We start from the raw sequence: 26,764 nt of genomic DNA on the forward strand, positions 1-26,764 counted from the left end.
TCAGATTTAGTTGACATTAGCCATTATTTTTAGAGTTTTAGTAAATTTCAAACATCAGCCTTTTTTTCTTATTTACATTCTTTTCATCTGCTCTCCATCACCCTAATTTACATGCAATACTTAGTCTTGTTTATCCCCATATTTCTAAAATATGCATTCCCAGTGCTTTTCTCTTTAATTGCTTTATAATATGCAATGGCAAAAGGCTTCCATTCTCCCACAGCACACACCTCAACTTTAGACCACAAGCCAAATCAGTAAATAATCCACTTCCCCAAGAACTTAGTAGAGTCCTTCCCTTGATGAGCCAGCTCACTCAGAATAAGTCCTCTTTCTTCATGCATGCTGCATGCTCGGTTGCTTCCGTTGTGTCCGACTCTTTGCAACCCTGTGGACTTAGCCCACCAGGCTCCTCTGTCCGTGGGATTCTCCAGGCAAGATACTGGAGTGGCTTGCCGTGTCCTTCTCCAGGGGATCTTCCTGACTTGGGGATCCAATCCACATCTCCTGCATTGCAGGCAGATTCTTTACTGCTGAGCCACCAGGGAAGCCCCCTTTCTTAATGTGGTAAATGTTATTTCTCATCTAAGACCAGTTCTTCAAAAGATAGTCGAGAAAAAAATGGGGAGGGGGTATGGTAAAAGGGAGAAGGAACTACACTTTGAAAAGGCTGTTTTTCTGAATTGTCTTTTTTTATGTCTCTGGAAACTCCATCAAGTATCTTGATTATGGAATCATAGAATTTCAGAATTAGAGGAGCTCCTTCAAAGACTATTCATCCCATTTTCTCCTGTTCTGAAATTCTCTTTGCTGAGCTGGCCAGCTTGCTGAATTTAAAAGCAAGATCAGTTTCCCATATATAATTCCATGCTCTAGTTAAATGATGTTTTGAAGATATCATTATTCATTTAGTAGCAAAAGCGGATAGTATTTACAGAACCTGGAAAAATGATTAACTCTGCTTGGTTTATTCCTTTCCTCCCAAGGCTAACTTGAGGGTACTGTGGGTTTACACACACACACACACACACACACACACACACACACACCCATGGAGCAGAGCATTTTGATTATGCTTTTGTCATGTGCTAATTATTTCTATTAGACTTAGCTGTGCTTAAGTATATATTCTCTTGTGGAGTGTAATATCTTTTATATAATAACATAATGACAACAATAATAGCTTACTCTGTGACAGACACTGATCAAAATCTTTTACACGTCATCCCACTGAGCTCTTTTAACAACCCTGTAAAAGTAGATATCATTATTGTTCTCAGTTCAAGATTTTTTTTTAAGTACAGAGAAAACAGGAACTTACCCAAGATAATGGAGTATGTAAGTATCAGAACTAAGATTCAAACTCACTATCAAAGCCATACCGGGAAAGCAGAAGGCTTTGGAATTGTGTGTGATTGATCTGTGCATTTCTTTTCCCTGATAGTACTTAGTACAGTGGTTTAAACAGCTGAACACTTTAAACTGAGTTTCATAATGATAGGTGTGTTCATCTGTTTGTGTCTGGGTATATGTGAGGGCATGAAAAAGAAAGAATGAGACAGAAAGCAAGTAAGATCTGCCTCTCCACAGGGAGAGATTGGATATTCAGGTTATTCATTCAATATCCTCAAATACTGGCTTTGAAAAAAGTATTTCAGGAGCAGAATTTCACCAATTTCACATTACTCAACAGGAACAAAACCTTAGTTATTGTTTTTATATATGCATACATATATTTAAGCAGCATGTTTTATATAGTATTCTGCTTGAACTAATAAATTACCATCCACACAGCTAGATACCTAAATGTCATTTAGATACCTAAGTGTCATTTAGGCATCTGTCATTGTGGTTGTGTGTGTGTGTGTGTATCTTTTGTTGTGTCAAACTGTTAAAATGTTAAGCTGTTCTGAAAGTATTCTTTCATTCAATTTACTCAGTTCATCTCTATGCTTTATTCTTTATACATTCATTCAAAACTGCTACTGATATTCTAAGTTGATAATTGAGAATATTATATTAATAATATAAAGAAAGTGTTAGTCATGCAGTTGTATCAAATTCTTTGTGACCCCATGGACTGTAGCCCACCACGCTCCTCTGTCCATGGGATTTTCAGGCAAGAATACTGGAGTGAATTGCTATTTCCTTCTCCAGGGGATCTTCCCAACCCAGGGATCAAACCCAGGTCTCCTGCATTGCAGGTAGATTCTCTACCATCTGAGCCATCAGGGAAGCCCCAATAATATAATAAATAAATAAAATAATAACATGAATAAAATTCCCACTACAAAACTCAAATTATTTTAAAAAATCACTATTGATAGTGAAGTTACCACCCTTGCCCTTAGCTCTAACTGCCTAATTATTATCTCCCTGATATAATCCATCTAACTATGTTATAAACTGTGTAGACAGCCATGGTTTATCTCTCATCTACCACTGGTGCCATATTTTAAAATCCTCTAAGAATCAATAGAACTCCAGAGGTATCACTAACACATTTTTAAAGTAGTGTAACTCTGGAGAAAGTGACTATGTGGAGCAAATATTTAAGAGGAATTAATGTCATCACAACTCTCTTTCTCTCCCACCTGACATTCTGGAACACTTACTACCCGTGTCACAGGCTCATGTGTTGGTTCATTTAAGTCTTGTTTATTATTCATTATTTATGTTTTATGAATCTGCAAGGTCACTAGACATGCAAGGCCAAATGCCCTGCTATTGCAACATGATAGCACAAGGAAGAAAGAGAGCCTTTTTCTTAAAAAAAAAAAAAAAAAAAATCTGTGTGTGGCCAGCCCATGCTGTGTTGAGAGGAGAAGACAGAACCTAGAGGGAGAAGCAAGCCCCGGACACGCGTCCTGACTTTGCCCCTTACTACCTGACACCCCACCTGACCTCCTGGGCCTCAGGAAAGTACAGTGAGAGCAGCCTTTGCCTGTATGTTGAGATTCTGAGGACCAAATGAAATGATGATGAAGGAACTGTGGTAAACTATAAATTACGTATTGAGTTATGTTCCTGAAATGAAAACACTTTTAAGAAAATTCTCCCTCCCTTCTTTCCTATTTCATGAGCTTGATTTTGCAGTAATCCCAGGGATTCAGGATTTGTGAAGGAAACGCTTTCTAACTATGAGGTTTAATGGATGCAGACAATCAAAACAGATAGTTTTTTCCCAAATTTGAACATCCTGAGCAATAATTGCATTTCTCTCCAATGTCTCTCTCCCAGTTCTGTTCCTTGCTCTTTGGACAAATAACAGATCCTGCATTTGGTCCACCAGAGTGTGGTTCAGATTTTAGAAACTAACAGATTGTGCCTAATGCTGACATGTACACCTTCCTTTAAACTTAGATCAGTAGCTTGATTAAAGCAGAAGGAAAAATGAATTGTTACCATTTTAAAGAGTCTAAGTTAAAGGCCTTTGTTTCCAAGTGCTATTTAAAATCTTCCCAGATTTGAATACTATTGGAATCAAATACTCAATTTAGGAAAGAAACCTGAGATACTCTAGGGATGTTTGTTTTTAAGTTACTATTGTTCCCTGGAACTGTTTGCTCATATTATGGTTGGCCTTGAAGAAGCTCCATATAAATAGTAGATATCCATTATTTCAGATGAAATTAGTAATGAGAAATACCACCAAACTTCCTGAAAGCACAGTCTATGCTTGTTATTTCTACTTGTTATCATCACGTTGCTGAAAATAGTGAAAGCTGTCCTGCCTGCTTTTTGAGATATTTGTTTGAGGATCAAATGAATGGTTGATGAGAGAATTTGGGTAAACTCTAATTCACCTATTGAACTGTGTTAGTAAAGTGAAAACACCACCTTGCCTATAAATAATCTTCCTGACTCTTAGCCTTATCATAGTGTTCCATCTCTCCTCTTCATAGAAATTGATTACAAATACTGCCTTTTTACCTTTATCTTTAACAATTATATTAAAAAATTTTAAGATTTTAAAATATAACTAATGAAAGAAAAAACAAGTGCTGCTTCTTTGAATCTCTTTCTTTGTCTTGCATTATTTTATTCTCTTCCAAACGTCTATTCATATAGATGAGTATAGATATTTAGATGTCTGTCCGTGTGTAAAGATATATGTGTGTATATGTATATAGACCATTGTTTTGGCAATTAAGACACTGTTCCCTTCCCATATTAGGGAGGTTTTCACCTATAATCTCTTAAAAAAAAATTTTTTTTGGACTCTTTCTGGTCTTCTGGAACCCCTATAATTTGAAGATTAGTACATCTAATGTTGTCCCAGAGGCCTCTGAGACTGTCCTCAATTCTTTTCATTCTTTTGTTTTTATTCTACTTCTTGGCAGTTATTTCCACCATTCTATCTTCCAGCTCACTCATTTGATCTTCTGCCTCAGTTGTTCTATTATTGATTCCTTCTAGTGTGTTTTTGACTTCAATTATTGTATTGTTCATCATCGTGTGTTCTTTAGTTCTAGGGCACTGTTCTTCAAGTGTCTACCTCTCTGCTTCCTTTTCTTTTTTTCCGTAGCCTTCTTTTCTCCTCCACCCACAATGCCTGTGAAATATAGACATTCCCTAGATTTCTGCACTTATTTTTGTTGCCTCCTTTCTCAGTTTTCTTCATCCAGTCAACATGTGTTTATTGAGCCAATGGGAACCTAAGACTGAATATGATTTGCTACATTTCACGTAGTCAGCAAGTCCTCACCCAGGGGAGCTTATAATCTAGAGGGGGAGGTAAATAATAAGCAAGCAAACAAGTACATATGACACTTGCAGATTGTGACAGGAGAGATAAAGAACAGAACACGGTTAACTATGTGGAGAGTAAATAACAAGGGATGACAAAGAAGGAAAGTGTCTCAAAGAAAGTGACATCTGAACTGAGATCAGGAGGGTTCCGGTGAGTCGGTGGTCTGAGGACCTGGGATAGAATGTTTCTAATAGGAGAACTGGGTGAACAGAGGCCCTGAGGTGGGAAAGACTGTGGCATGTTTGTGGATCTGAAAGATCAGTGTGGCCAGAATAGAATGAGACAGAGGGGAGGTGACAGGGGATGAGGTTGAAGAGGAAGACAGAGGCCAGACCATGCAGGACCAATCAGGCTGTGTATAGAATTCAAATAAGAGCAATGGGAAGTCTGTGGAGGATTGTGTGCAGATAGGGTTTAAGATTAATAACAATGTCTCTGATTTCTGTATGCAAAATACATTGAGGAATTACAGAAGCAGAGAAACCTGTTAGAAGGCTGCAGACTCATTTGGAGATAGCTGCAGTTGTCTGAGAAAGAAACCCAAGATTTGGACTACCTCCATTATGTAGATGATACCCAAATCCATGTTTCTAGTTCAGATCTCTTTTGTCTTTGAGTGATTCTCAAAGTGTGGTCCCTATACCAGCAGCACTGGCACCATATGTGAGCTTGTGAGCAATGCAAACCCCAACCTGTGTGGCCCGCCCCAACCTAGTGAACCAGGAGCTCTGAACTCAGGACCGTGCCTTTAACAAGCTCACTGGGTGATTCTGAAGCATGAGGAAGTTTAAGGACTGCTACTCTAGGTCAGCGGTGACATCAGAATTGCCTACAGTGCTGGTGAGAACACATGTTGCTGGGCCCCACCACAGTTTCTTCAGAAGGCTGAAGATAGAAGGGGAAGATGTCAAGAATTTGCATTTATAACAAATTCCCAGGCGATACCGATACTGTGAATCTAGGGACCACACTTTGAGAATCCTCCACTTCCCAAGTGAGACCTCCACCTGCCCCGCCAATACCTTAAAGCTCAGCAAGTGTAGAACCAGATTCATTCATGCACACACACACACCACCCCCCACAACCAGCTGTTTTTCTGCCTTTCCTTCTCGCCATCAGCATCTTATTGTCCAAAGTTGTGATCAGTGTGTCTATCACTGCTTTGCACCTGTCATTCTTTCTCACCTCCTGTATCTGTCAGTTTCCAAGTCCTGAAGTTCATAATTCCATGTTGTCTTTCTCATTTGTTCACTCTGTTTCATTGCCACCTACTTTAGGTTCTTACTGTCTCCCCTGGATTGCTGTTCAAATTTGTTAACTAATCACCCCTCCTGGCTCTCCCAATAATTAACAAATGAATCATGTCTCTCAGGATGGAGACCATGACAGTCTCTAGGGGATCTTATCAATCTAAAACTGTAAGGACTATTTCAGAGTTTCTCTGCTTGCACAGACATTAGAAACACCCAGAGCATTTTTAAAACTACTAATTACCAGGGCATATTCCCAGAGATCAATGGGTCTCAGTGGAGACACTGACATCATTTTTTTAAAGCTGCCTTGGGACCTAAGACCCACTGGGATATGCTGAAGCTTTACAACTTCAGGAAAAGCCAGGCACTCATCACTGACTGGATGCAGGGGCTGAAAGGAGGTCTGAAGGTGAGAAATGACTCTGAGTAGGGTTCTAACATTAGGTGCTAGGAGACGGGTGAGGCGCTGTCAGTGGAACGGGGAAATCAAGGGGAACGACTGATAGTTTGGAGGTGAGAGGTTGCCTGGGTCTGGGTATAAAAGTGCAAGGTACTAGCAGAGCATCCACATGGAAATGTCACTCATGAAGTTGGAGTTGACTCTGGAGCATCTGAGTCTGTTCCAAAGATGACTGGAGAGTTGTTTATAAAGAAGTGATCATGGAAGGTGCTGGGGCAGATGAGGACCTTGAAAGAGAGGGTAGAGGCTTTGTTTCCCAGTGTGGGTCTCCACCCATATTAAAATAACCCGGGCTGCTTCTTAAAATGCAGATTTCTGAGTCATTTTCCTCCAAAAACTCTGATTCACTAAACCTGAGTTAGGTCCTGGTGATCTGAATATTTGATGACTTCTAAGGCAATGGCCGGAGAAGGCAATGGCACCCCACTCCAGTCCTCTTGCCTGGAAAATCCCATGGACGGAGAAGCCTGGTGGGCTGCAGTCCATGGGGTTGCTAGGAGTCAGACCGACTGAGCGACTTCACTTTCACGTTTCACTTTCACGCATTGGAGAAGGAAATGGCAACCCACTCCAGTGTTCTTGCCTGGAGAATCCCAGGGCCGGCGGAGCCTCGTGGGCTGCTCTCTATGGGGTCGCACAGAGTCGGACAGGACTGACGTGACTTAGCAGCAGCAGCAAGGCAATGGCAAAGTTTGAGCGCCACTTCTGTTGTTGTTGTTCAGTCACTAAGTGGTGTCCAGCTCTCTGCAATCCCATGTAATGCAGCAGGAAAAAAGACAAGGTGCAAGGACAGAAACTTGAAGAACTCCTATGTTCAGAGGATGAGCATTAAAAGAGCGGCCAACACAGAGAAAGACAAATATAATATCGTATCATTTATGTGTAATCTTTAAAAAGTGATACAAATGGACTTACATGCAAAACAGAAATAGACTCGCATACACAGAAGGCAAACTTATGGTCACCAAAAGGGAAGAAGGGGAGAAAGGGATAAAAATTAGGAGTCTGGGATTATAACAGATACATACTACCATATATAAAAATAGATAAACAACAAGGTCTTACTGTATAGCACAGGGAACTATATTCCATATTTTGTAATAATCTATAAGGGAAAAAAATCTGAAAAGACTACATATATACACATATACATGCATGCTAAGCTGCTTCAGTCATGTCTGACTGTTTGTGACCCTATGGACCATAGCCCGCCAGATTCCTCTGTCCATAGGATTCTCCAGGCAAGAATACTAGAGTGGGTTGCCATGTCCTTCTCCAGGGTATCTTCCAGACCCAGGGACCGAACCCAGGTCTCTTATACTTCCTGCATTGGCAGGCAGGTTCTTTACCCCTAGTGCCATCTGGGAAGCCTAAATATATATATATATATATACACATATATATATATATATATATATGAAGGAAATGGCAACCCACTCCAATATTCTTGCCTGGAGAATCCCATGGACAGACAGAGGAGCCTGGTGGGCTATAATCCATGGGTTTGCAAGAACTGGACACGACTTAGCGACTAAACCACCACAAATATATATATATATATATATATATATACACATATACATGTACACACACATGTGTAACTGAACCACTTTGCGAGACATCTGAAATTAACACAACTCTGTAAATCAACTATACTTCAATTTAAAAGAAAGAGGGGTTTGCAAGAAGAGAGGGAAGCAACCAGTCCTAGTCGTGAGAGCAGAAAGACTGCAGATTGGGATCCAGAAGGCAGTGGGAGAACTCTGAATGAGAAACGGTGAGCATCAGTTTTCTATGGCCAGTGCCTCAAGTGATGCACCCGTTCATGTCCTTGTGCTTTGTTTTAGACTGGTTGCTCCTGGTCAACCCAAGCTCCAGACCAACCTACTTTTAACCAAAGTCATGTTTAAAACCTCAAATGTCAGAGCCAAAATGCAATGGTTGAACCAAGTTGTGTGAACTTTTCTATGTAAGAATGAGCAAATAACCTCTCATAGCCTCAGTTGCCTTGTAAAAGGGGAATAATCTTATCACCTCTTTAATGTGATTTTTAATAATTAGCACAATGTAAATACACTTTACATTGTGCCTAGAACTCATAAATAGTTTTACAAAAGGTCTGTACTATTTGTGTGCCCTAAAAGACTGTATGTGGCATATGAAAGTGCTCAAATACACTGCTGACTCCAAATCTGATGCATGATGAAGAAGGAATATTCAGCTATTTCTGATCTGGTTATGTAATGGCTAGCCAGCCATCTTGTAATAGTTATGCCAGACCTGAAGCAACTCTAGCACTATAGCCAACTGTCTTTAGAAACAAGGTCAAATGATTGATCCATCAGTAAATTATTGATTCCACTCCCTGCTTTGGACAGGCGATAAGATTCTTGAGTCAAGTCAGGTAGACTGCATAAATGAATCTTTATAGACAGTGTTATACAGAATATAACCTACAGGAAAGTTGGCTGAGGTAATTAAGGAATACTTCACAAAGAGTTGAAAATTGAACTTCATTGGACAGAGGAGCCTGGCAGGCTACAGTCCATGGGGTCACAAAGAGTCGGAGCACACACACATACATACTCAGGTTGGGGGCATGCCAGATGGTGCTAATGGTAAAGTATCTGCCTGCCAATGCAGGAGACACAAAAGATGCAATTTCAGTCCCTGGATTGGGAAGATCCCCTGGAGAAGGAAATGGCAATCCACTCCAGTATTTTTGCCTGGGGAATTCCATGGACAGAGGAACCTGGTGGGCTACAGTCCATGGGGTCGCAAAGAGTTGGACACAAAGAGCACACACCATACTCTGGCTACAGAAACTATAGGGCCACATGACTACAAATGGATATCCCTGTGGACCTGAAGAGTTCATGTATCAGGCCAGTGGCCTCAGCCCTTAAACCTTGAAATCTGATTTTTTTTTTATCTCCTGTAATAATGGAAACTGGAGCTTCCGTGGTGGTGCAGTGGTAAAGAATCCACCTGCCATGCACAAGACAGAGGAGACACACGGTTGATCCCTGGGTCTGGAAGATTCCCTGGAGGAAAAAATGGAAACCCACTCCAGCATTCTTACCTGGAAAATCCCAAGCACAGAGGAGCCTGGTGGGCTACCATCCATAGGGTCACAAAGAGTCAGACACAACTGAGCACACACACAATAATGAAAACAAAATGGACAGTTCATAAATACATAGTTAATGAAGGGATGATTTGTGCCTGGATTTCACCAATTAGATAGGCTTAATTTATTGGGGGAGAGAAGGTTTTTTAAGTGGCAATTCTTGAGGCATATTAAGATACTTTTTTCTCCAATGGGAAGAAAAACAGTTGGTAGATTGTCATAATCGTTGCATTCAAGTTTGCTGAATAGGCTTCAGCAAATGTTACCACAGATGAATGCCAGAAGGTTAAATTCTAAGTGTCTGGGCCCTTCCAACTAGCACGGGCATCTTAGGAAGGAGGACGTGCCGAGGTGGACTTAGAGTGACGATGCATTTCTGCCAGCAGAGGCAAGATCATGGGATTACATGGGGCTGGGTTTCACCCAACTTGTGTCTAACTCTTCAGTGACCCAGACTCTTGGCTCCTGCATACAGGAACCCAAAGTCATTAACTTTGTTTTAGGATACTTTTTTTTTTCAAGTGGGAACATTTTGACACCTCAGAAATTTTATGTGTAAGTGATAGCTGAACTATAATTATTCAGGTGAATTATAACTCAGAAGAGTGAAAAGAAATTCAGAAAGAAGAACAGAGCCACTAAAAGTCATATTGGAAATCACAAAGAAGGAAAATAGTATGAGAAAACTGGAAATAGGCAGCTCTTAAGAATGGGGAAGTCGGGAGCAGGGGGTGGGAGGGGAACTATTACTATTAAGCCTGATGTTGCTGCTGCTGCCAAGTCGCTTCAGTCACGTCCGACTCTGTGCGACCCCATAGACGGCAGACCACCAGGCTCCCCCGTCCCTGGGACTCTCCAGGCAAGAACACTGGAGTGGGTTGCCATTTCCTTCTCCAATGCATGAATTAGCCCTCACCAAATTTCTGAAATAAATTAATTTAGCATGTATGGAAGGTATGCCTTCTAGATCTCATGTACTTTGTAAAAGGTGGAAAATGAAGCAGTAATTCCTAAAAGCCAAAATGAAATTGCTAAGTAGTCTGAAATGTCTTCTTTTAAATCATAAGGATTGTCATATTCACTTACCTCTGAAAATACTACGCAGCCAAGGGGCCCTGTGTTGGCCCGTGTCCCCTGCACAGTCATTCTCCTGAGTCCCCATCAGAGAGTGGGCTCAGGCACCCCTCCCCTCGCGGTGCCCCCTCCAGTTTGTACACACACACCTCTTCTCTCCAGACCAGCGTCCAGAGGGAAGAAATCACAGCCCACGTCTGACTGCATTGCTCTCATCCCACCATTTTACAAAATGAAGCTACCAAAAGCAAACAAACTTAGATTCCTTCAGAGACTAAATTACTATATAGGGTCAAAGAAACATACATTCTCAAAACTAGTTTAGTTGGTTGTTACAGCACCCAAACATCTGCTTCAAAACATCTGCTTTAAATAAACATTTGAAGAGGAATGTGTCTACTGTAATGTATTGATTTTTTTCCCCTTTTTATGGCAGTTAAGTCAGTGAAACTAACAGTGGTAGGATAATGTGAATCTTCTTTATGGAGAAGTATCTTTAAGGACAAAAACATTTTTGTATCATATAAAACAATATAAAGGTTTTTTCCTATTAAAGTGAAGTCGCTCAGTCGGGTCCAACTCGTTGCGATCCCATGGAATGAGGTTCCTCCATCCATGGAATTTTCCAGGCAAGAGTACTGGAGTGGGTTGCCATTTCCTTCTCCGGGGATCTTCCTGACCCAGGGATTAAACCTGGGTCTCCAGTATTGCCATCTGAGCCTCCAGGGAAACTCTTTTTCCTATTAAGTTGTATCCTATTATAGAAACAGAGGTGAAAGAGACATTTCTATGAAATAATTTTGGAAACAGAAGGAAAAATTAAACCTTCCAACCAAACGGTATGTGGGTCTCTATGACTGGAACATTGTTGCCCAAAAATATGTCAGTTCAAATCTTCACAGGAAAGATTTGGTGCAATTCTCATTATTTGTGTATTCATTTATATAAAAAAAGATCTCCTATAGTTTATATGTATTTCATTTTTAAATTGCTAAAACCATCCCACATGGTAAAGAAATGAGAGGAAGAATGCAATGATTTCTTAAGTTGTGGTTTTTGACAATGAGATATGTCTCCTACCAGCACAGAAAATAGCTAATAACCTATCATAAATTCCTTTAAGACAGACTCCCCTGATAACAGAGGTCAGTGGTTCCACAGATTAGTTCAGAATACAGTCTGAGGTTCTGAAAGTCCTTGCCCAGAAAAGAAAAACAATTCATGTGAAGTGAGCTACATTTCAGGAAATGTAACAGAAAGGTATTTACCCTAACAATAATTTAAACTAATGAAATAAATAAATAGAACAATTTTACCTTCTCCTTTTCATTTCCAAAGTCAAATGACTCAGAAGCCATCAAGCTAAGAACCTGATCACAGAGCAGCCGTGAGAGTTGATGAGGCCCCAGTTTCAGGCTCTGTTCTAGAACTGAAAAAACGTACTAGTCAAGTCATGACCATGGACAGGATAGTTAAGGACATTTTGGCTGAAATAACAGTTCCTGGCTAGTTTTAGTCTGATCAGTTAGGCCACCTGTGAGCATCAACCAGTCTGAGTCAGTTAATTCAATTAGCAACTCTTTATAGCATGTGCACGCATGCTAAATAGCTTCAGTATGTCCAGCTCTTTACAACGCTATGGACTGTAGCTCGCCAGGCTCCTCAGTCCACGGGATTCTCCAGCAAAAATACTAGAGTGGGTTGCCTTGTGGGATTCCCCTCCTCCTAGGGATCTTCCTGACCCAGGAATCAAACCCAAGTGTCAAGTCTCTCGCACTGACTGGCAGATTCTTTACCACAAGCGCCACCTGGGAAGCTCAGGCTTACACAAATCATGTCCTTCAGTATTACGTGTAGAACTTTGGATAACTAATCAAATGCATGCGCTCGTATAGAATATAAACATGAAATGTCGGCTACCTACATTTCACCTTGATACTAACGGCTCGTCACGTGAGATTTCCCCTAATTTTCTGCACCATACCCCCCACCCACCGCCTCCACGCCACCCCCACATGGCCGCTCCACACCCGCCGCTCCTGTGGGAGCTGCTCTAGTCGCCTCCTGTGTTTCTACCTTTGTCCCCAAAGTCTACTCCCCCTTTGAGAGGGTCCCATCAGAAGGACCCTTCTAAAACACAGAGCTGATCACGTCTGTCCCCTGCTCGGAGTCCTGCTGTGGCCGCCAGAGCCCCGCGGCGGGGCCCCGGACTGGCCTCCAGCCTCGCCTGCTGTCTCCTTCCCTTGGTCGGCCCACCCCGGTCACGCCGGTCTTCCGGCAGGTTCCGGGGCTCGCCGGGCGCACTGCCTCCTCGGGGGCTCTGCACGCCTGTTCCCTCCACGTGGTCCCTGCGGGGCTCAGCCCCCCGCGGAAAGGCCTCCCAGCAGGGGCCTGCCCGCCGCTGACCGTCCTGCAGTGATGGCCCACCTCCCCACGGCCACGCCCACGGTCCCGTCTACTCCCTTGTCTAGCTTTTGTGTTAAAAAACGTTTTAAGGTGAGTTTTTTTTTTTTATTTTGGGGTATAATTGATGTACAATGTTATGTACGTTTCAGGTTACAGCACAGTGATTCAGTTACGCATATATATATATATATTCTTCTTCAGATTCTTTTCCCATGTAGGTTATTATAAAATAGTGACGGAGTTCCCTGTGGCATACAGTAGATTCTTGTTGATTATTTATTTTATGTGTAGTAGTACTAATTTATCCCTCCCCTCAACTTTACCTTTTGGTAACCATGTTTGTCTTCTGTATCTGTGAGCCTGTTTCTGTTTTGAATAGTATGGAAGTTCCTTAAAAAATTAAAAATAGAACTACCATATGATCCTGCAATTCCACTTCTGGGCATATATCCCAAGAAAACCATAATTCAAGAACATAGATGCATCCCTATGTTCACAGCAGCAGTATTTAAAGTAGCCAAGACATAGAAGCAACCTGAATGTCCATTGACAGATGAATGGATAGAGGTTTATATACATAGTGTAAGCTATTAGGTGATTTATTGTAAAATAGGTCATTTATTATATTTCTCCTTTTGCCTGCTTTTGGATGAGAGATTTACAGAAATTTTTTGCGAAACATGACAAAACAAGGTTCTCTAGAGTTGCTCTTGGCATTTATGGTCTGAACATAATCATATTGCATTTTTACAGCTAAATGAATTCCATAAGAAGAGAGCCATACTTACTCTCTGTCCTCTCTCCTTGAAACCCACAGACGTCTTGCTGGAAACGCTCTGACATATATTCCCAAGGGAGCATTTGCTGGCCTTCACAGTCTTAAAGTTCTGTAAGTAAACTGAGTATTGTTGGTTATAGTTCTGACTTTAGTGTCAAGTGGATGCTAATTAATTTGTAAATACTGAGTTCCTCTAATAAACCATTTAGAGCCATGGGATAATTTATCTAAATTCTAGTCTGTCTTCATTGGTATCATAGCACCATGTTGTATCTGGCTTGGTTCATGTGTGAAAAAAACCTCATCTGTCCTTTTCTTACCTTAATATCAAAAATGGGTTTGCCCCTAAATAACCAGCTTATCAACTCCAACTTGTGAAAGAGTATTTCCTTTTCTTTTTTGTGCTATGAAGTTGGGGAGAGTTTCTTGAGTCATTCTGATTCAAGTAAATAAATTGCTATTGTGATGACATAATGAGATTACAGCCTCAAACCATTTGCAGAATTTGTTTCCTTATAATCACTGAATAAAGATCAGCCAAAAAATCAAGTTTATGTTTCACTTGTGAATAGATGTAGAAAAATCTAGTGCATAGTAGTAATGTATAGTAAATGCATAGTAAAAATGAGTAGCTTTTTAATTGAAAACTGTTAATTCATTGAGACTTTTAAGAAATGGGCTTTCTTGCTATCTAATGTCCAACTTCCTAATTTTCTATCAGAAAACTCTTTATTATTGGTACCTTCTTCTTCTAGTACCCATTGTTTAATTTTTCAGTTTATTCTGTGTAGGAAAAAAGGGAACGTTTTAGAGGAAATAGATAACACAAGTTGAAAGCTCTACCAAGAAAGTTATTTCAGAGAAAATAACCCAATTTTATTTCCTTTCTTTTAGATAAATGTTATGAATGCTAAAAAAGCACTTGATATATTTCTGCTTAATGGAAACTGCATTTCACTGACCTGAGGGATACACAGGCTATTTTAAAAAAACAATTTTGTTTACATTTAATGTTTTGTTAAAAGTTAAATTTAAAAGCAGAACTATTATTTAGTCTTGATCTACTTAGCTGATTGGGTTTGGTCTCCCTACCCTTGAATTATTTTTACTACTAGGTAGGAAGATTTTTAAGTTGTCATACAGCCAAATCCTAATGTTAATTCATCATATGGTAAAATTTAGGGCTGTAGCACTGATTCTAATGTGCCTATATTTCCATGAATCCACCAAAATATTTGGAACCATTCAAAAATGCATTAGATACATCAAGTTTAGATAAAACAGCTAAGCTGTTTTTCCTATATTGAGCTGCTGCTGCTGCTAGGTATCACTAAGTATTTTGATGACTTGTTAAATTATATTAGAATCAATTATTTTAATCACTTAACAGAATATATATTGTATACGCTGAACTAGAGTGTGTGTGTACCTGCTCACACTCAAAGTGTCACGTATCACTCAAAGTGTCACTAAACAAATTATTGCTGGACATACAAAGATCAATAAGTATGGCCATGCCCTCAAAGAGCTTACAATCTAGTGGTAGATTGTGGGGTCAAGACAGTGTGACCAAGACAGACAAACAGATCACCCTGATTCTATGGAACTGCAAGGAAAGGACTCTATCTAGTTTGCCGGTTCAGATTCGACTTCCTCGAAGGGGTGTTTCTCCAAAGAGATGACCTGGGACCCAGACCCTGAAGCACAACTAGGGACTAACCAACCGCATCAGGTGGCCGATCGAGGGGATGATATGCAGAGAGACACAGAGGCGGGAGGAACCGAGCGGAGCAAACAGCCCTGAGCAAGTGGTGCTTGAGCATTCGGGACAGAGTGGTGGGAAATGAAGAAGAGAAAGGGTCCTGGTCACAGGGATCCTGTGCGTCATGTCAGAAAAGCATGGATAGCTTTATGTTGAGCAAGATGAGAAGTCAAAAGAGATATAAACACGGGACTGACACTTCCAACTTTGCACTACAGCTGGATCACTGATGTGAGGGTGATTCAGAAGGAGCAAGACCCAAACCAGGAATTGTATTCACTCTTCCCCTTATTTTACTAACTTAAAGACAACAAGCAAATTCAGTTGTTAAATATTTGGAAAGGATTGGATTGGCAAAAAATTTCATTTGGATTTTCCCATACGATGTAATGAAGAAACCCAAACAAACATTTTGGCCAACCCAGTATTTAGTGTTAGAGCAATGGTTCTCAACCATGGTCATTATACCTGCCACAGAATGTCTTGGAAATTTGGGGAGGCATTTTTAGTTTTCTAGATGACTCGCTTGTAGTCAATTGTCCTGCGATGTGCTGCTCAGCCCAGCATAAAGAATCCCTCTGCATTCCTTTTGACTTGTGACCGTCCCTCCACACCAGACGTCAATCAATAACACTTCCATGGGCTTCCTGGTGGCTCGGTGGTAAAGAATCTTCCTGCCAATGGAGGAGACACGGGTTCGATCCCTGGTCTGGGAGGATCTCACGTGCGCGGAACAGCTAAGCCTGTGTGCCAGAGTTACTGAGTCTGTGCCCTACAGGTGGGAGCTACAACTACTGAACCCACACGCTGTGACTGGAGAGGAACCCCCGCTCCACAACCAGAGAAAGGGACTCAAGGCAGGAAGAAGTTAAATAAATAATAGCGACAGAAAAACTGCCAGATGTAACAATGCTGAAAGGTTTTACAAAAAGTTCTGCCTAAGTGTAATAATCTGTACTTGAAAAATTAAATGAAATAAATATAATCTCTCAAAAGTCACTGGATAATTAACACAGTTTGTACATCCTGTGATTTCTACCCACATATGTGTTTGAAAATGATATTAGTCCAATAGAATTACCTCAGAACTCACAAAACAAACTAAAGATATATAACTGTGAAGTTGTAAAACATCTTCTTAAAAATATTAAATTTGCAGAGAAATGTGAAACACAGGGTTCCCATTGAATTTCATTAACAAAGTTTGCTTTATAAATATTTCACACTATGGCCTTTTAAAATGTTGGGGGCACAAGCATACAAAATGTATGCTTGATGACTATATGATGATTTATTTTAGGGTGGCCTGTTGCATTTTTAATCTTACTCTTCCACTATCCAGGAGGGTCTACCACCCAGCTTCTATGAAGGCAGTATCATGACTGTTTCTTTTTTCCAATTTAGCCTCAATTCCCTGTTGTCTGTGGTGGGATTTGCCCTCTAGGTCCTCTTGAAGAACTAATGAACAGATGGTCACTTCAGCATGTGATGGAACTTTGAGAGAGGGTGGATGTTCTCTGTGGTATTTCAGTCTTATCTCGTAAAAGAGACAGGATTATTTTGATATCACTCTTGTCGATAAGAAGCATTCATTTGTGAGAGTCTCCATGCTCATTTGTGAGAATGTATTATGTCTTGGCATGTTATCTTTATTTTAATAAAAGTTATTTCCTTCTTTACCATAAAATATAAAGTAAGCATATTCTGTTATGTCTTAACTGTAGATTTTAGTCTAGTATCCATTTAGACCTCTACTCTCATTTCCCTGTTCTTGTACGGAATAACTTCTGATCATGTATTTTTCTCATGTCCAACCATCTTCATTAAAAACAGAGGCAAGCATCTGACTCTTTTGTAGAAAGACCTCCTAGGATAGTCACGTCTGAGCATCACATATATAATGATACATACATCCCCTTATTATAAATTACTTTTATTCCTCCTTTATAGTACAGTTAAAGCAGTACATTATGTTGATTTTTTTCCTTTAAAATGATGTGTGCAGATAGCTCTATTTTTATGAACTTTATCTGAACATAAAAGATGCAACATTACAAAATATTTGGTTTTAAAGGGAAAATTGGATCCAATAAGGTTGAGAACCACAGGGCTAGAGGTAAAATGTTGAACAAAGCAGACTTGGTCCTACCATTGTGGAAACTGACTCAAATGTTTTATAAAGTCCAGAAGTCACTGGAAGAAAGAAATAATTGATGATACTGTAGCATGGTGAGAAAGGTAGTATACAAGTAATATTCACCTGGGGCCCTGACCAATATAAGGAAGGTAAAAAGAAGGGCAGCTGGTAAAAGGAGGAGAAAGATGGTAGTAATCCAGTCCTAGAAGATGGGAAATGAAGACCCCAACAGCTCTCCTTGGTGAGAGCTGTTTTATATCAGAAATTTTATTGTGAGCTCTGGAAGATCATTAGAATTTAAGATGACTATCCCTGTAAATATACACCTTCATAAAAATTAATTATTGGTTTGGTATTGCAAAATACCCAGTCCCATGGAATTCTGAACCAGGCTCCCCTCAACAAAGGTTCATTCTCTTGGGTAAGCCATTCAGTCAAGCAATGGCTTGTCCTCCTTTGCCACCAGCACCAGAACCAAAGCCACATGGAGAGAATGGATAAAACTAACCATAGGAGTGTCACGATTAGCCAAAGTTCTCTCATTCCAAGAAAAGAGCCTGGAAACTACTTAATATCTAAACACAGGGCAAGTAGGCAGAGAGAATACCTAAGGATCAAGCCAGTGTTACAAAGTCCCCTTTCAACATATAATTTCATCTCCCCTACTTCACTGTACCTGTACCTGACCTTATTTAGTGCTGTTGGTTAAAAAAAAAAAAGATAAACAATTTATTGTTAAAGTAGTTTGGGGACGCTATAATGTAATTGTGAATATTTTTAAACTCCTAGGGGAAAGAAATTAAGGAAATATGAAGTCATCCTTTGTCTCTAGAGAAAGTGTTTCATTTTCTTTTCTTACCCATGTGTGAATGATAAAAATGAAGTTGTAAGTACCTAAACCCTTACTCAGTTCATGGTAAATCCTGCTTATATTGACTGCACTGAATAAAGGATTATTTATAAAAGAAATTCAGCAGCTGTGTTGTGAGTGCACTCTGTTTTAATTGCACTCCATAGTGCTATAAACCCTTTGTTTTGTCTCCCACTGGAATATCTTAAACAAAAACAGAATTTTCTAATTAGCTCACTGGAGACTTGTAAGTCTATAATGGAGATAATTTACTTTTGTTTTGTCATTTGAAAGTAATTAAACAAAAGTTCTTTATTTAGGGAGAGACCAGGACTTAAGTGATTTTTTTTTATTGTATTTTTGGTGTTTTACTATAGATATGGTAGAAAATTAAATTGCAGGGAGGTAGCTCAGGGTAGCTTTAAAAGTCATCATTAGTAAAGTTTGTTTAAGTTCCATTTTCTGAAGTCAAATATATAAAACTACTGAGAAAGTCTGCAACTATTCAGTGAGGAAAAGCCATTTAAATATCTCTTATCCTGTACTCCAATTTTCCAATATTTTAGAAAGACAACATTATAAAAGTTTCACTATTTGGTTAGCAAAGCATAGGAGGACAATTCAATACATACTTTGAGCCAGTAACATTTTACCTACAAAGCTTAGGTATTTAAAATTAGCACACAATTAATGAGGCATTTAGAAAACATTTTTGTCAAGTTAAAATTATATATCAAAACTGCTTGGAAAGGTATAAAATAACATAGAAATGTAAACTTTTAATATTTAGGTAAATTATGCAAAGTACAGCATTTGAGCTACAATTTTCCCAATTCTCTAACCAGTAATTAAATGTGAGGTCTCTCTAATAAATCTTGACCTTGTTCTTAAGGAATCAATATATTTTGAGACTTTTGATTTATGAAATGTTAATTGAATCCAAGATTAAAATAATGAAATTACTTGTTTAAGACTACAGGATTACAAGTGACAGAATTATATTTCTTAGAAAACTGAATCTCAGTCCCAGTGAGAAAAGCATAAATTTTATGATCTACAAATGACTCAGATGGTAAAGAATCCACCTGCAATGCAGGAGACCTGGGTTCGATCCCTGGGTTGGGAAGATCCCCTGGAGGAGGGCATGGCAACCCACTCCAGTATTCTTGCCTGGAGAATTCCCACAGACAGAGGAGCCTAGCAGGCTACAGTCTGTGGGGTCTCAAAGAGTCGGACACGACTGAGCAACTAAGCACAGCAAATATTTTTCACCTCTTATTCGATGTGAGGTTACATTTGCATATGTGAAAAAGTGAATGTTAGTTGCTCAGTTGTGTCTGACTCTGTGATCTCATGGACTGTAGCCCACCAAGCTCCTCTGTCCATGGAATTTTCCAGGTTACTGGAGTGGGTTGCCATTCCCTTCTCCAGGGGGTCTTCCTTGAGAGCTTGTTTGGAGGTTCTAGCAGGGGAGAGCAGCTACTCCTATACCCTTGACTGAAGACCGGTCCTCCTCTATTGGGGATGGTCTTCGACCATCCTCTTAGACCTCTTCGACCGAGCGCACAGCTTCGGAAGGGACGCACATGGAGCGGTGAGGGACCCGCCTAGCCAGCCAGATCAGCCGAATCAACCCTGGCGATCAATGGGGTGACAGATGTCGCAACCAGATCACCCTCACATCCTCCAGGGGGTCTTCCTGACCCAGGGATCAAACCTGGGTCTCCTACATTGCAGGAGATTCTTTATCATGCAAGCTGCCAGGGAAGCCCTAGCATATATGAAAGTATAATAAATGTCTTCATATTTTAACCTTCAAACACCTTATCAATCAGATGATATCATTCTATTCCCATTGTACAGATTAAAAAAAAAAAAAACTAAACACCAAGGGTCAAGAAGATTAAATGGTTTGTTTGCCAAGACTCAGAACTTAGACCTCATCTCCAAGCTCAAGATAGCCTCAAGTTCAGGTGAACATATTCTTAGAAATACTTAGCAGAGTATAGGGTGGTACTTTGTGTGCAGTGCCTTGCCTTGCAGCACCAACATCATCTGGGAGTTTGTTGGAAATGAAAATTCCCTGGCCCCTACCCAAACCTACTGAACCAGGAACTTTGAGGGTGGGGCCCAGCAAACTGTTCTAACAAGTCTTCCGATGAATTCTGATGACCCCTAAATTTGAGAACCACAGGCATAGAAATTTTTTTATTGGTCGATTTTATTTTCTCATTAATTAAAACGTCACATCCAGTACAGCCTCACTATGTCATTAGTTTGGAGAAGAGGTTTAACAATTCACACAAAAAGGGCCAACCCTTATTGAATGCTTACCAGGCAGCAGGTATTGTTCTATGTACTTTCACTCATTAGATCATCACAATAAGCCCTGGGAGGTGGGTATTATTACTGATCACTGAGATGTGGAGAGATTGAATGATTTCCCTGAGGCCATGGGGATACTGGCAGGGAAGAGGTAGTCAGATCCAAGAACCCAGGCTCTTAATCATACTGTGTAAGACATACAACCTGAGAGTGTGTACATTTATTCCTCAAGAGAATGCTGCAAGAGGCAGTGGAAAGTATATCAGGCGTTGGATTCAGAGTGCCTGCAAAATTAGTGTTATAAGCATTTATGAATAAGGTAGCAGAGTATGACATCTAATGGAAATTTTTTCCATACTGTTTCCCACTAGCAATGATGTATTTCACTTCCTCATTGCCAGGTGTTTCCATTCTGTAGTCCCCATGTTCTGAAAAGAACTATTGCAATAGTTCAGAAGTGCAATAGTTACCAAAAGCATTTAATTTATATCAAAATATGACATGTAAGAAGGGGGAATATCTTTAATAGTCTCCTATTGTTATCCTTCCCTGGTAGCTTAGCTGGTAAAGAATCTGCCTGCAGTGCAGGAGAACCAGTTTGATTCCTGGGTTGGGATGTTTCCCTGGAGCAGGGATGGGGCGAAGGGATGGGCTACCCACTCCAGTATTCTCAGGCTTCCCTGGTGACTCAGATGGTAAAGAATCTGCCTGCGATGAGGGAGACCTAAGTTCAATCCCTGGGTCGGGAAGATCCCTTGGAGGAGGGCATGGCAACCCACTCCAGTACTCTTGACTGGAGAATCCCCAGGGACCAAGGAGCCTGGTGGGCTACAGTCCACGGGGTCGCAAACAGACACGACTGAGCGACAAAGCACGCTGTTATCCTTACTTCTATCTTGTCTAGTCTATTTGTCACCATGGTGATCCATGAGAAACACCAATAAGATCACATCATTTCCGCTCACATAAACCCTTCAAGCAGAGTTTCTCACCACCTTAGAATAAGCCCCGAGAGTCCTTCCTGAGACAGCCTTAGCTTGGCCCCCATCTCTCACGCTCACTTACTCCTCCTGGTCTCACTGGTCCTTGCTGCTCCTTTAACAAGTCAAGCACTCCGGCCTCAGGGCCTTTGCACCTGCTCTTCTCGCTTCCTCAAAAACTTCCCGGATGTTCAAATGTTTTGCTCCCTGACAGCACTCTGGTATCTCCTGAAAAATCACCTCCTCAGAGAGATCTTCTCTTGCCACCTTTCAAATTAAACTCTCACCCCCTTGTTACCATCTATGCCAAATCCACGGTGCTCACTTTGGCCGCACGTATACTAACATTGGCCCAAGACAGAGAAGGTTAGTGTGGCCTGTGCACAAGGATGATGCCCACACCCACGCTTTGCTCTCTGTGTGTGGCACCTGTCACCTGCCTCAAGTTATATACTCGTTTGTTAGTTTTTAATTATCTGTCTCTCCGCATAGGACTTTCGGCTCCCCACAGGCCAAGGTTTTGTCTGATGTTCTGTCTGCTGTTTCCCTGACACCTAGAACAGTACCTGACATTGTTATGCCAGATATTGTTAATTATTGCTGTCATTAATGTTTTTCTCCATTTGTTTTGACATGCAGTATGCTACAGAACAATCACCTGAGACAGGTCCCCACAGAGGCGCTACAGAACCTGCGAAGCCTTCAGTCACTGTAAGTATAGCTGAAATTCCAACATGTTCTCTGGATCAGTTTGGGAAGGAGCACTGAAATGTCCAGTTGACCATTTTAGTAAATTCCTTGGCTAGGGGCTGTGTTTAAATAAGCTGCAAGTGAGGGTTTCCTTTAGAGCAACAACGAAGTTGTTCTTTGCACCCTCGTTAAACAATATATATGGAAAACACCCATTTTGGAGTTTGGCGTTTCAGGGCAGAGACTTAATCCGAACACCTGAAATGAAAAGCCTCTTGTATATGTTGGTATCAGGGCTTCCCAGGTAGCTCAATGGTAAAGAATCCGCCTGCCAATGCAGGAGACACAGGAGATGCGGATTTGATCCCTGGGTCAGGAAGATCTCCTGCAGAAGAAATGTCAACCCATTCCAGTATTCTTGCCTGGAAAACCCCATGTGCCGAGGAGCCTGGCGGGCTCAGTCTGTAGGATGGCAAAGAGTCAGACACGGCTGAGTGACTGACCACACACACATATGTTATCACAGGACAAAAATATCCAGGACTACACCCCGCCATACAAGAGTTTAGTTTCTGAATTCAAATCAGGAATGACACTTTCTCCTTTTATTTAGAAAAATGAGAGTCAAAATCTAGCCCTCTTGGCATCATCGGTTTATTCTATGTTTAGATAATCAGAGCTGCCCTGTAATACAATTTTGCTGAGTCAAATAAAGGCTTAATTTTTTTTAAAGTTTATTTTTAATTGATTGATTGCTTTACAACATTGGTTTGATTTGTCACACATCAACATGAATTAACCACAGGTGTACTTTTTTCCCCTCACTCTTGAATCTCCCTCCTTAATTTTTTAAGTTCTGTATGTGCAGCAGGGGACCTCATTCAGGAAGCTAAGATTGAATGGTATGTCTTGAGGTCATACCAGGCAGGTCTACAAACCAGAACGTCCTTACCACCCCACACAGGGAGGCAGACTAATTCAGAGAGCCCCACAGATAACCACACACACCCCAGATTCACACACTACACACAGGCACACTAATGGCCCTTACTCTGAATCCACTTTTCCATCAGGGGTTTCCACCCGCCTCTGAATGAACAAAAACTGGTTATTCCTCACAGATAGCACTTTCTTACCAGCTAGATGCTTTGGAGCTTGAGAAATAAGCAGTTGTTTACAGTGACTATTTGACAACACCGCCATGAGCACTTGATCAGTCAATCTCCACCTCATCAGAATGTATGTGTTTACAACATATTGCATGATTTCCAATATCCACATGTGTAATATACACTTTCATCTTACTTACACTGAAGGTCCTCATCTGTCAAACAGAATACTGATTTCTGGTCTAGAAGGATGAGGGAAATATATGTATATAAAAAGACAAGTAAATATTGCAGACTTGAGTTGAACATCATGGTAAAGAATCTATCGGTTAATAATGACAAATAGTTTGCTTAATGCCTTTTACCAAGGTGACTCCAAAGAAGGAGGTACATGAGGTGACACTTTGTTCCTTTGATCTTCTTTTTTTTTTTTAATGAAAGCAAATCTGTGCTGGAGACCATTTTAAGCTTTTGATTCCAGTCAAACAAAGTGACTTCCTAGGTTTTCACCAGCCTAGAGATAAACAAGCCCACAAGAGCCCCTTTGTGGCCGGGGATGGGTCTACTGCATTTTCAGGAGCTCTGTAATGACATCACTGTATCACCCCCTCTTTTGTTGCACAAGCCTCTTCCTGGAGGAAAGAAGCGGCCAGAGCAGCAGAGGGCTGTCTGGGTTGTCTGTGTCAGGGCACAGGGTCTAGTGGTGAACTGAAAAGCGAGATCATAGCAGAGGCCAACAGGAACTTTAAACAGCTGTGAGGCAGGCAGAAGATGGAAGGATAAGGGTTTGTAACCAAAAGCCACCATCAGCTGAAAGAAGATCACAAACGGAACACACTCCGAAGTGAGCTCTTTGAGAAAGTGAGAACCATGAACCTCTTGTTCACTGGAACTGCGCGGTGCCTCTCTGATCAAGGTGTTCAGATTTAGTTTCTTACCATCTGCTATTCACTGTTCACCAGGTGTCTCCTGCACTTGGTGTCCAGTTCACAAAAACAATGGCGTTTGAAACCTTGTAAGTATGTGTTCCCTGTGAAAAAGCCGAGGGTTGACTTTCTAGTGGGATGCTGGCATGTCCAGACCGAGGCATGGGGATGGATGGCTGGCCCCCAGAGCACGCTGGACCATATCGCTGGTTATGTGATGTTTGTCCCGGGTCCGTTTGCCCAGCACACGACAGACCATGGAGGTGGTGGGTATTGGCAGTGTGCCGCGATGACACTTGTCTCACAGTTTTTGTAATACTTTGACACAAGCATTAAGATTGGACAGAAGAGCATTATAAACTTTAACCGCCAGCCACACAGACACAATATTGAACCAACCAAAGGCGTCCCTTACCCAGTTTGGAGATTTGGGCTACTGTGAGCTGTTTTAAAGTTTTACTATTATCCCAGATTCAAGATGTTCTTTTGTTGTTGTTGTTGTTTTTAAATTTTATTTGTTAGTTGAAGGATAATTGCTTTACAGAACTTTGTTGGTGTTTTAATGGTATTTCTCCTGCTTCTTTCAAGCAGGAGAAAATAAAAACGGTTTTGCATCAAGTGGTCGTTACACACATGCATTCCTTATCCATTGGCCATTCATCTGCCATGCGTACTTCAGCCTCCGTGCTATTTCCACAGCAATACAAGTAACAAAGGAGGTGACACGTGTCTCATCCATGACGCCTGGCAGGATCCTATTCAGCTGCCTCTCCAGCTTTCCTTGGACTACCAGCAACCTTTAGACCTCCACTTACACTTTTTAAAAACTGTTTATTTATTTGGCCCTGTGAGATCTTCATTGTGGCAGTCAAACTCTTTGTTGCAGCATGTGGGATCTAGTTCCCCGACCAGAGATTGAACCCAGTGCCTCTGCATTGGAGCATGGAGTCTTAGCCACTGGATCACCAGGAAGGTCCTACTCACCCTTTTTCTAATAGTTCCTTTTTTCTCTCTCTTGAATTCACTCTATTTTTCTCCACTTTATTATTTTCCTTGTTATTCATTCATTCTGCACTTCCCAGGGGCTGGGAATGCATCACCCCTGTGCATTCCTGGCTTTGAAACTTCTGAAGTGAATTGTTGATTTTAGTTGCAGTGAAGAATTATCTGGAGAGTCTGAGAGCCTCGGCCGCACCGCAGACCAATTAAAATCAGAACCTCTGTAGGAGACCCAAACATCAGTGATTTCACTGGTTTAATGATATAGTTAAGTGCTTCTTAAGTGAGTATTGGGAAAAACGAGTGTCCTGAGATGATTTGCAAATATCCTCCTGAACTCTTTTCAAACCTGAAATAATAAGAAAGCCCATATTTTGCATTCCAGTAAAGAACCCGCCTGCCAATTCAGGTAGACATAAGAGACATGGGTTCGGTCCTTGGGTTGGGAAGATCCCCTGGAGGAGGGTATGGCAACCCACTACAGTATTCTTGCCTGGAGAATCTCATGGACAGAGGAGTCTGGCGAGCTGCAGACTCGGACGTGACTGAAGCGACCTAGCACCCGCACACACGCAGTTACACACATAGCACTCAGGAACTAATATGGGGCTTCCTAGGTGGCACTAGTGGTGAAGAACCCGCTGGCCAGTGCAGGAGACACAAGAGACTCAGGTTCAATCTTCGGGTCACGAAGATTCCCCTGGAGGAGGGCATGGCAACCCACTCCAGTATTCTTGCCTGGAGAATCCCATGGACAGAGGAGCCTGGAGGGCTACAATCCACGGGTTCACAAGGGGTCTGACATGACTGAAGCGACTCAGCGTGCACGCCTGCATGAACTAATGTGAAATGAAAGTCAAGAGCCTTTTATTCACAAAGTTGGCTTGTTTGTGCTTAGTTGAAATAGCTCACATCTGCCTATTGAGTCGTACTGACAGTCTGGGGTAGGTGAAGTGAGGAGGCCTCATGCGTATTATCCTGCTATTCAAATGTATCCATAGAACGGCAGCATCAGCATCTCCCATGTAGACTTGGCTTCATTGAATAAACTTAAGAAACTTGATATACATGGAAACTGGTAACCTTATTTCAAGGAAGAAACACATTGTACTCATGTTTCAAGGGATGTGA

The 26,764-nt window shown here is 41.1% G+C and overlaps 1 protein-coding gene and 1 non-coding gene across 2 annotated transcripts in view; both read left to right on the forward strand.

Annotated features, from left to right (window-relative positions):
• The window catches only part of LGR5 (leucine rich repeat containing G protein-coupled receptor 5), a 127,399-nt gene that overhangs the window by 58,727 nt on the left and 41,908 nt on the right, over window positions 1-26,764 (forward strand). The window contains exons 3-4 of the mRNA XM_043879392.1: window positions 13,895-13,966; window positions 22,549-22,620. Of these exons, the coding sequence (XP_043735327.1) occupies window positions 13,895-13,966; window positions 22,549-22,620 (144 nt within the window). The remainder of the gene's footprint in view (window positions 1-13,894; window positions 13,967-22,548; window positions 22,621-26,764) is intronic.
• On the forward strand, window positions 22,227-22,333 carry LOC122686234. The gene has a single exon (XR_006338667.1). It is a non-coding gene; the product is annotated as a U6 spliceosomal RNA (small nuclear RNA).

The sequence above is a fragment of the Cervus elaphus genome, chromosome 3 (assembly GCF_910594005.1).
Source record: "Cervus elaphus chromosome 3, mCerEla1.1, whole genome shotgun sequence".
Lineage (NCBI taxonomy): Eukaryota > Metazoa > Chordata > Mammalia > Artiodactyla > Cervidae > Cervus > Cervus elaphus.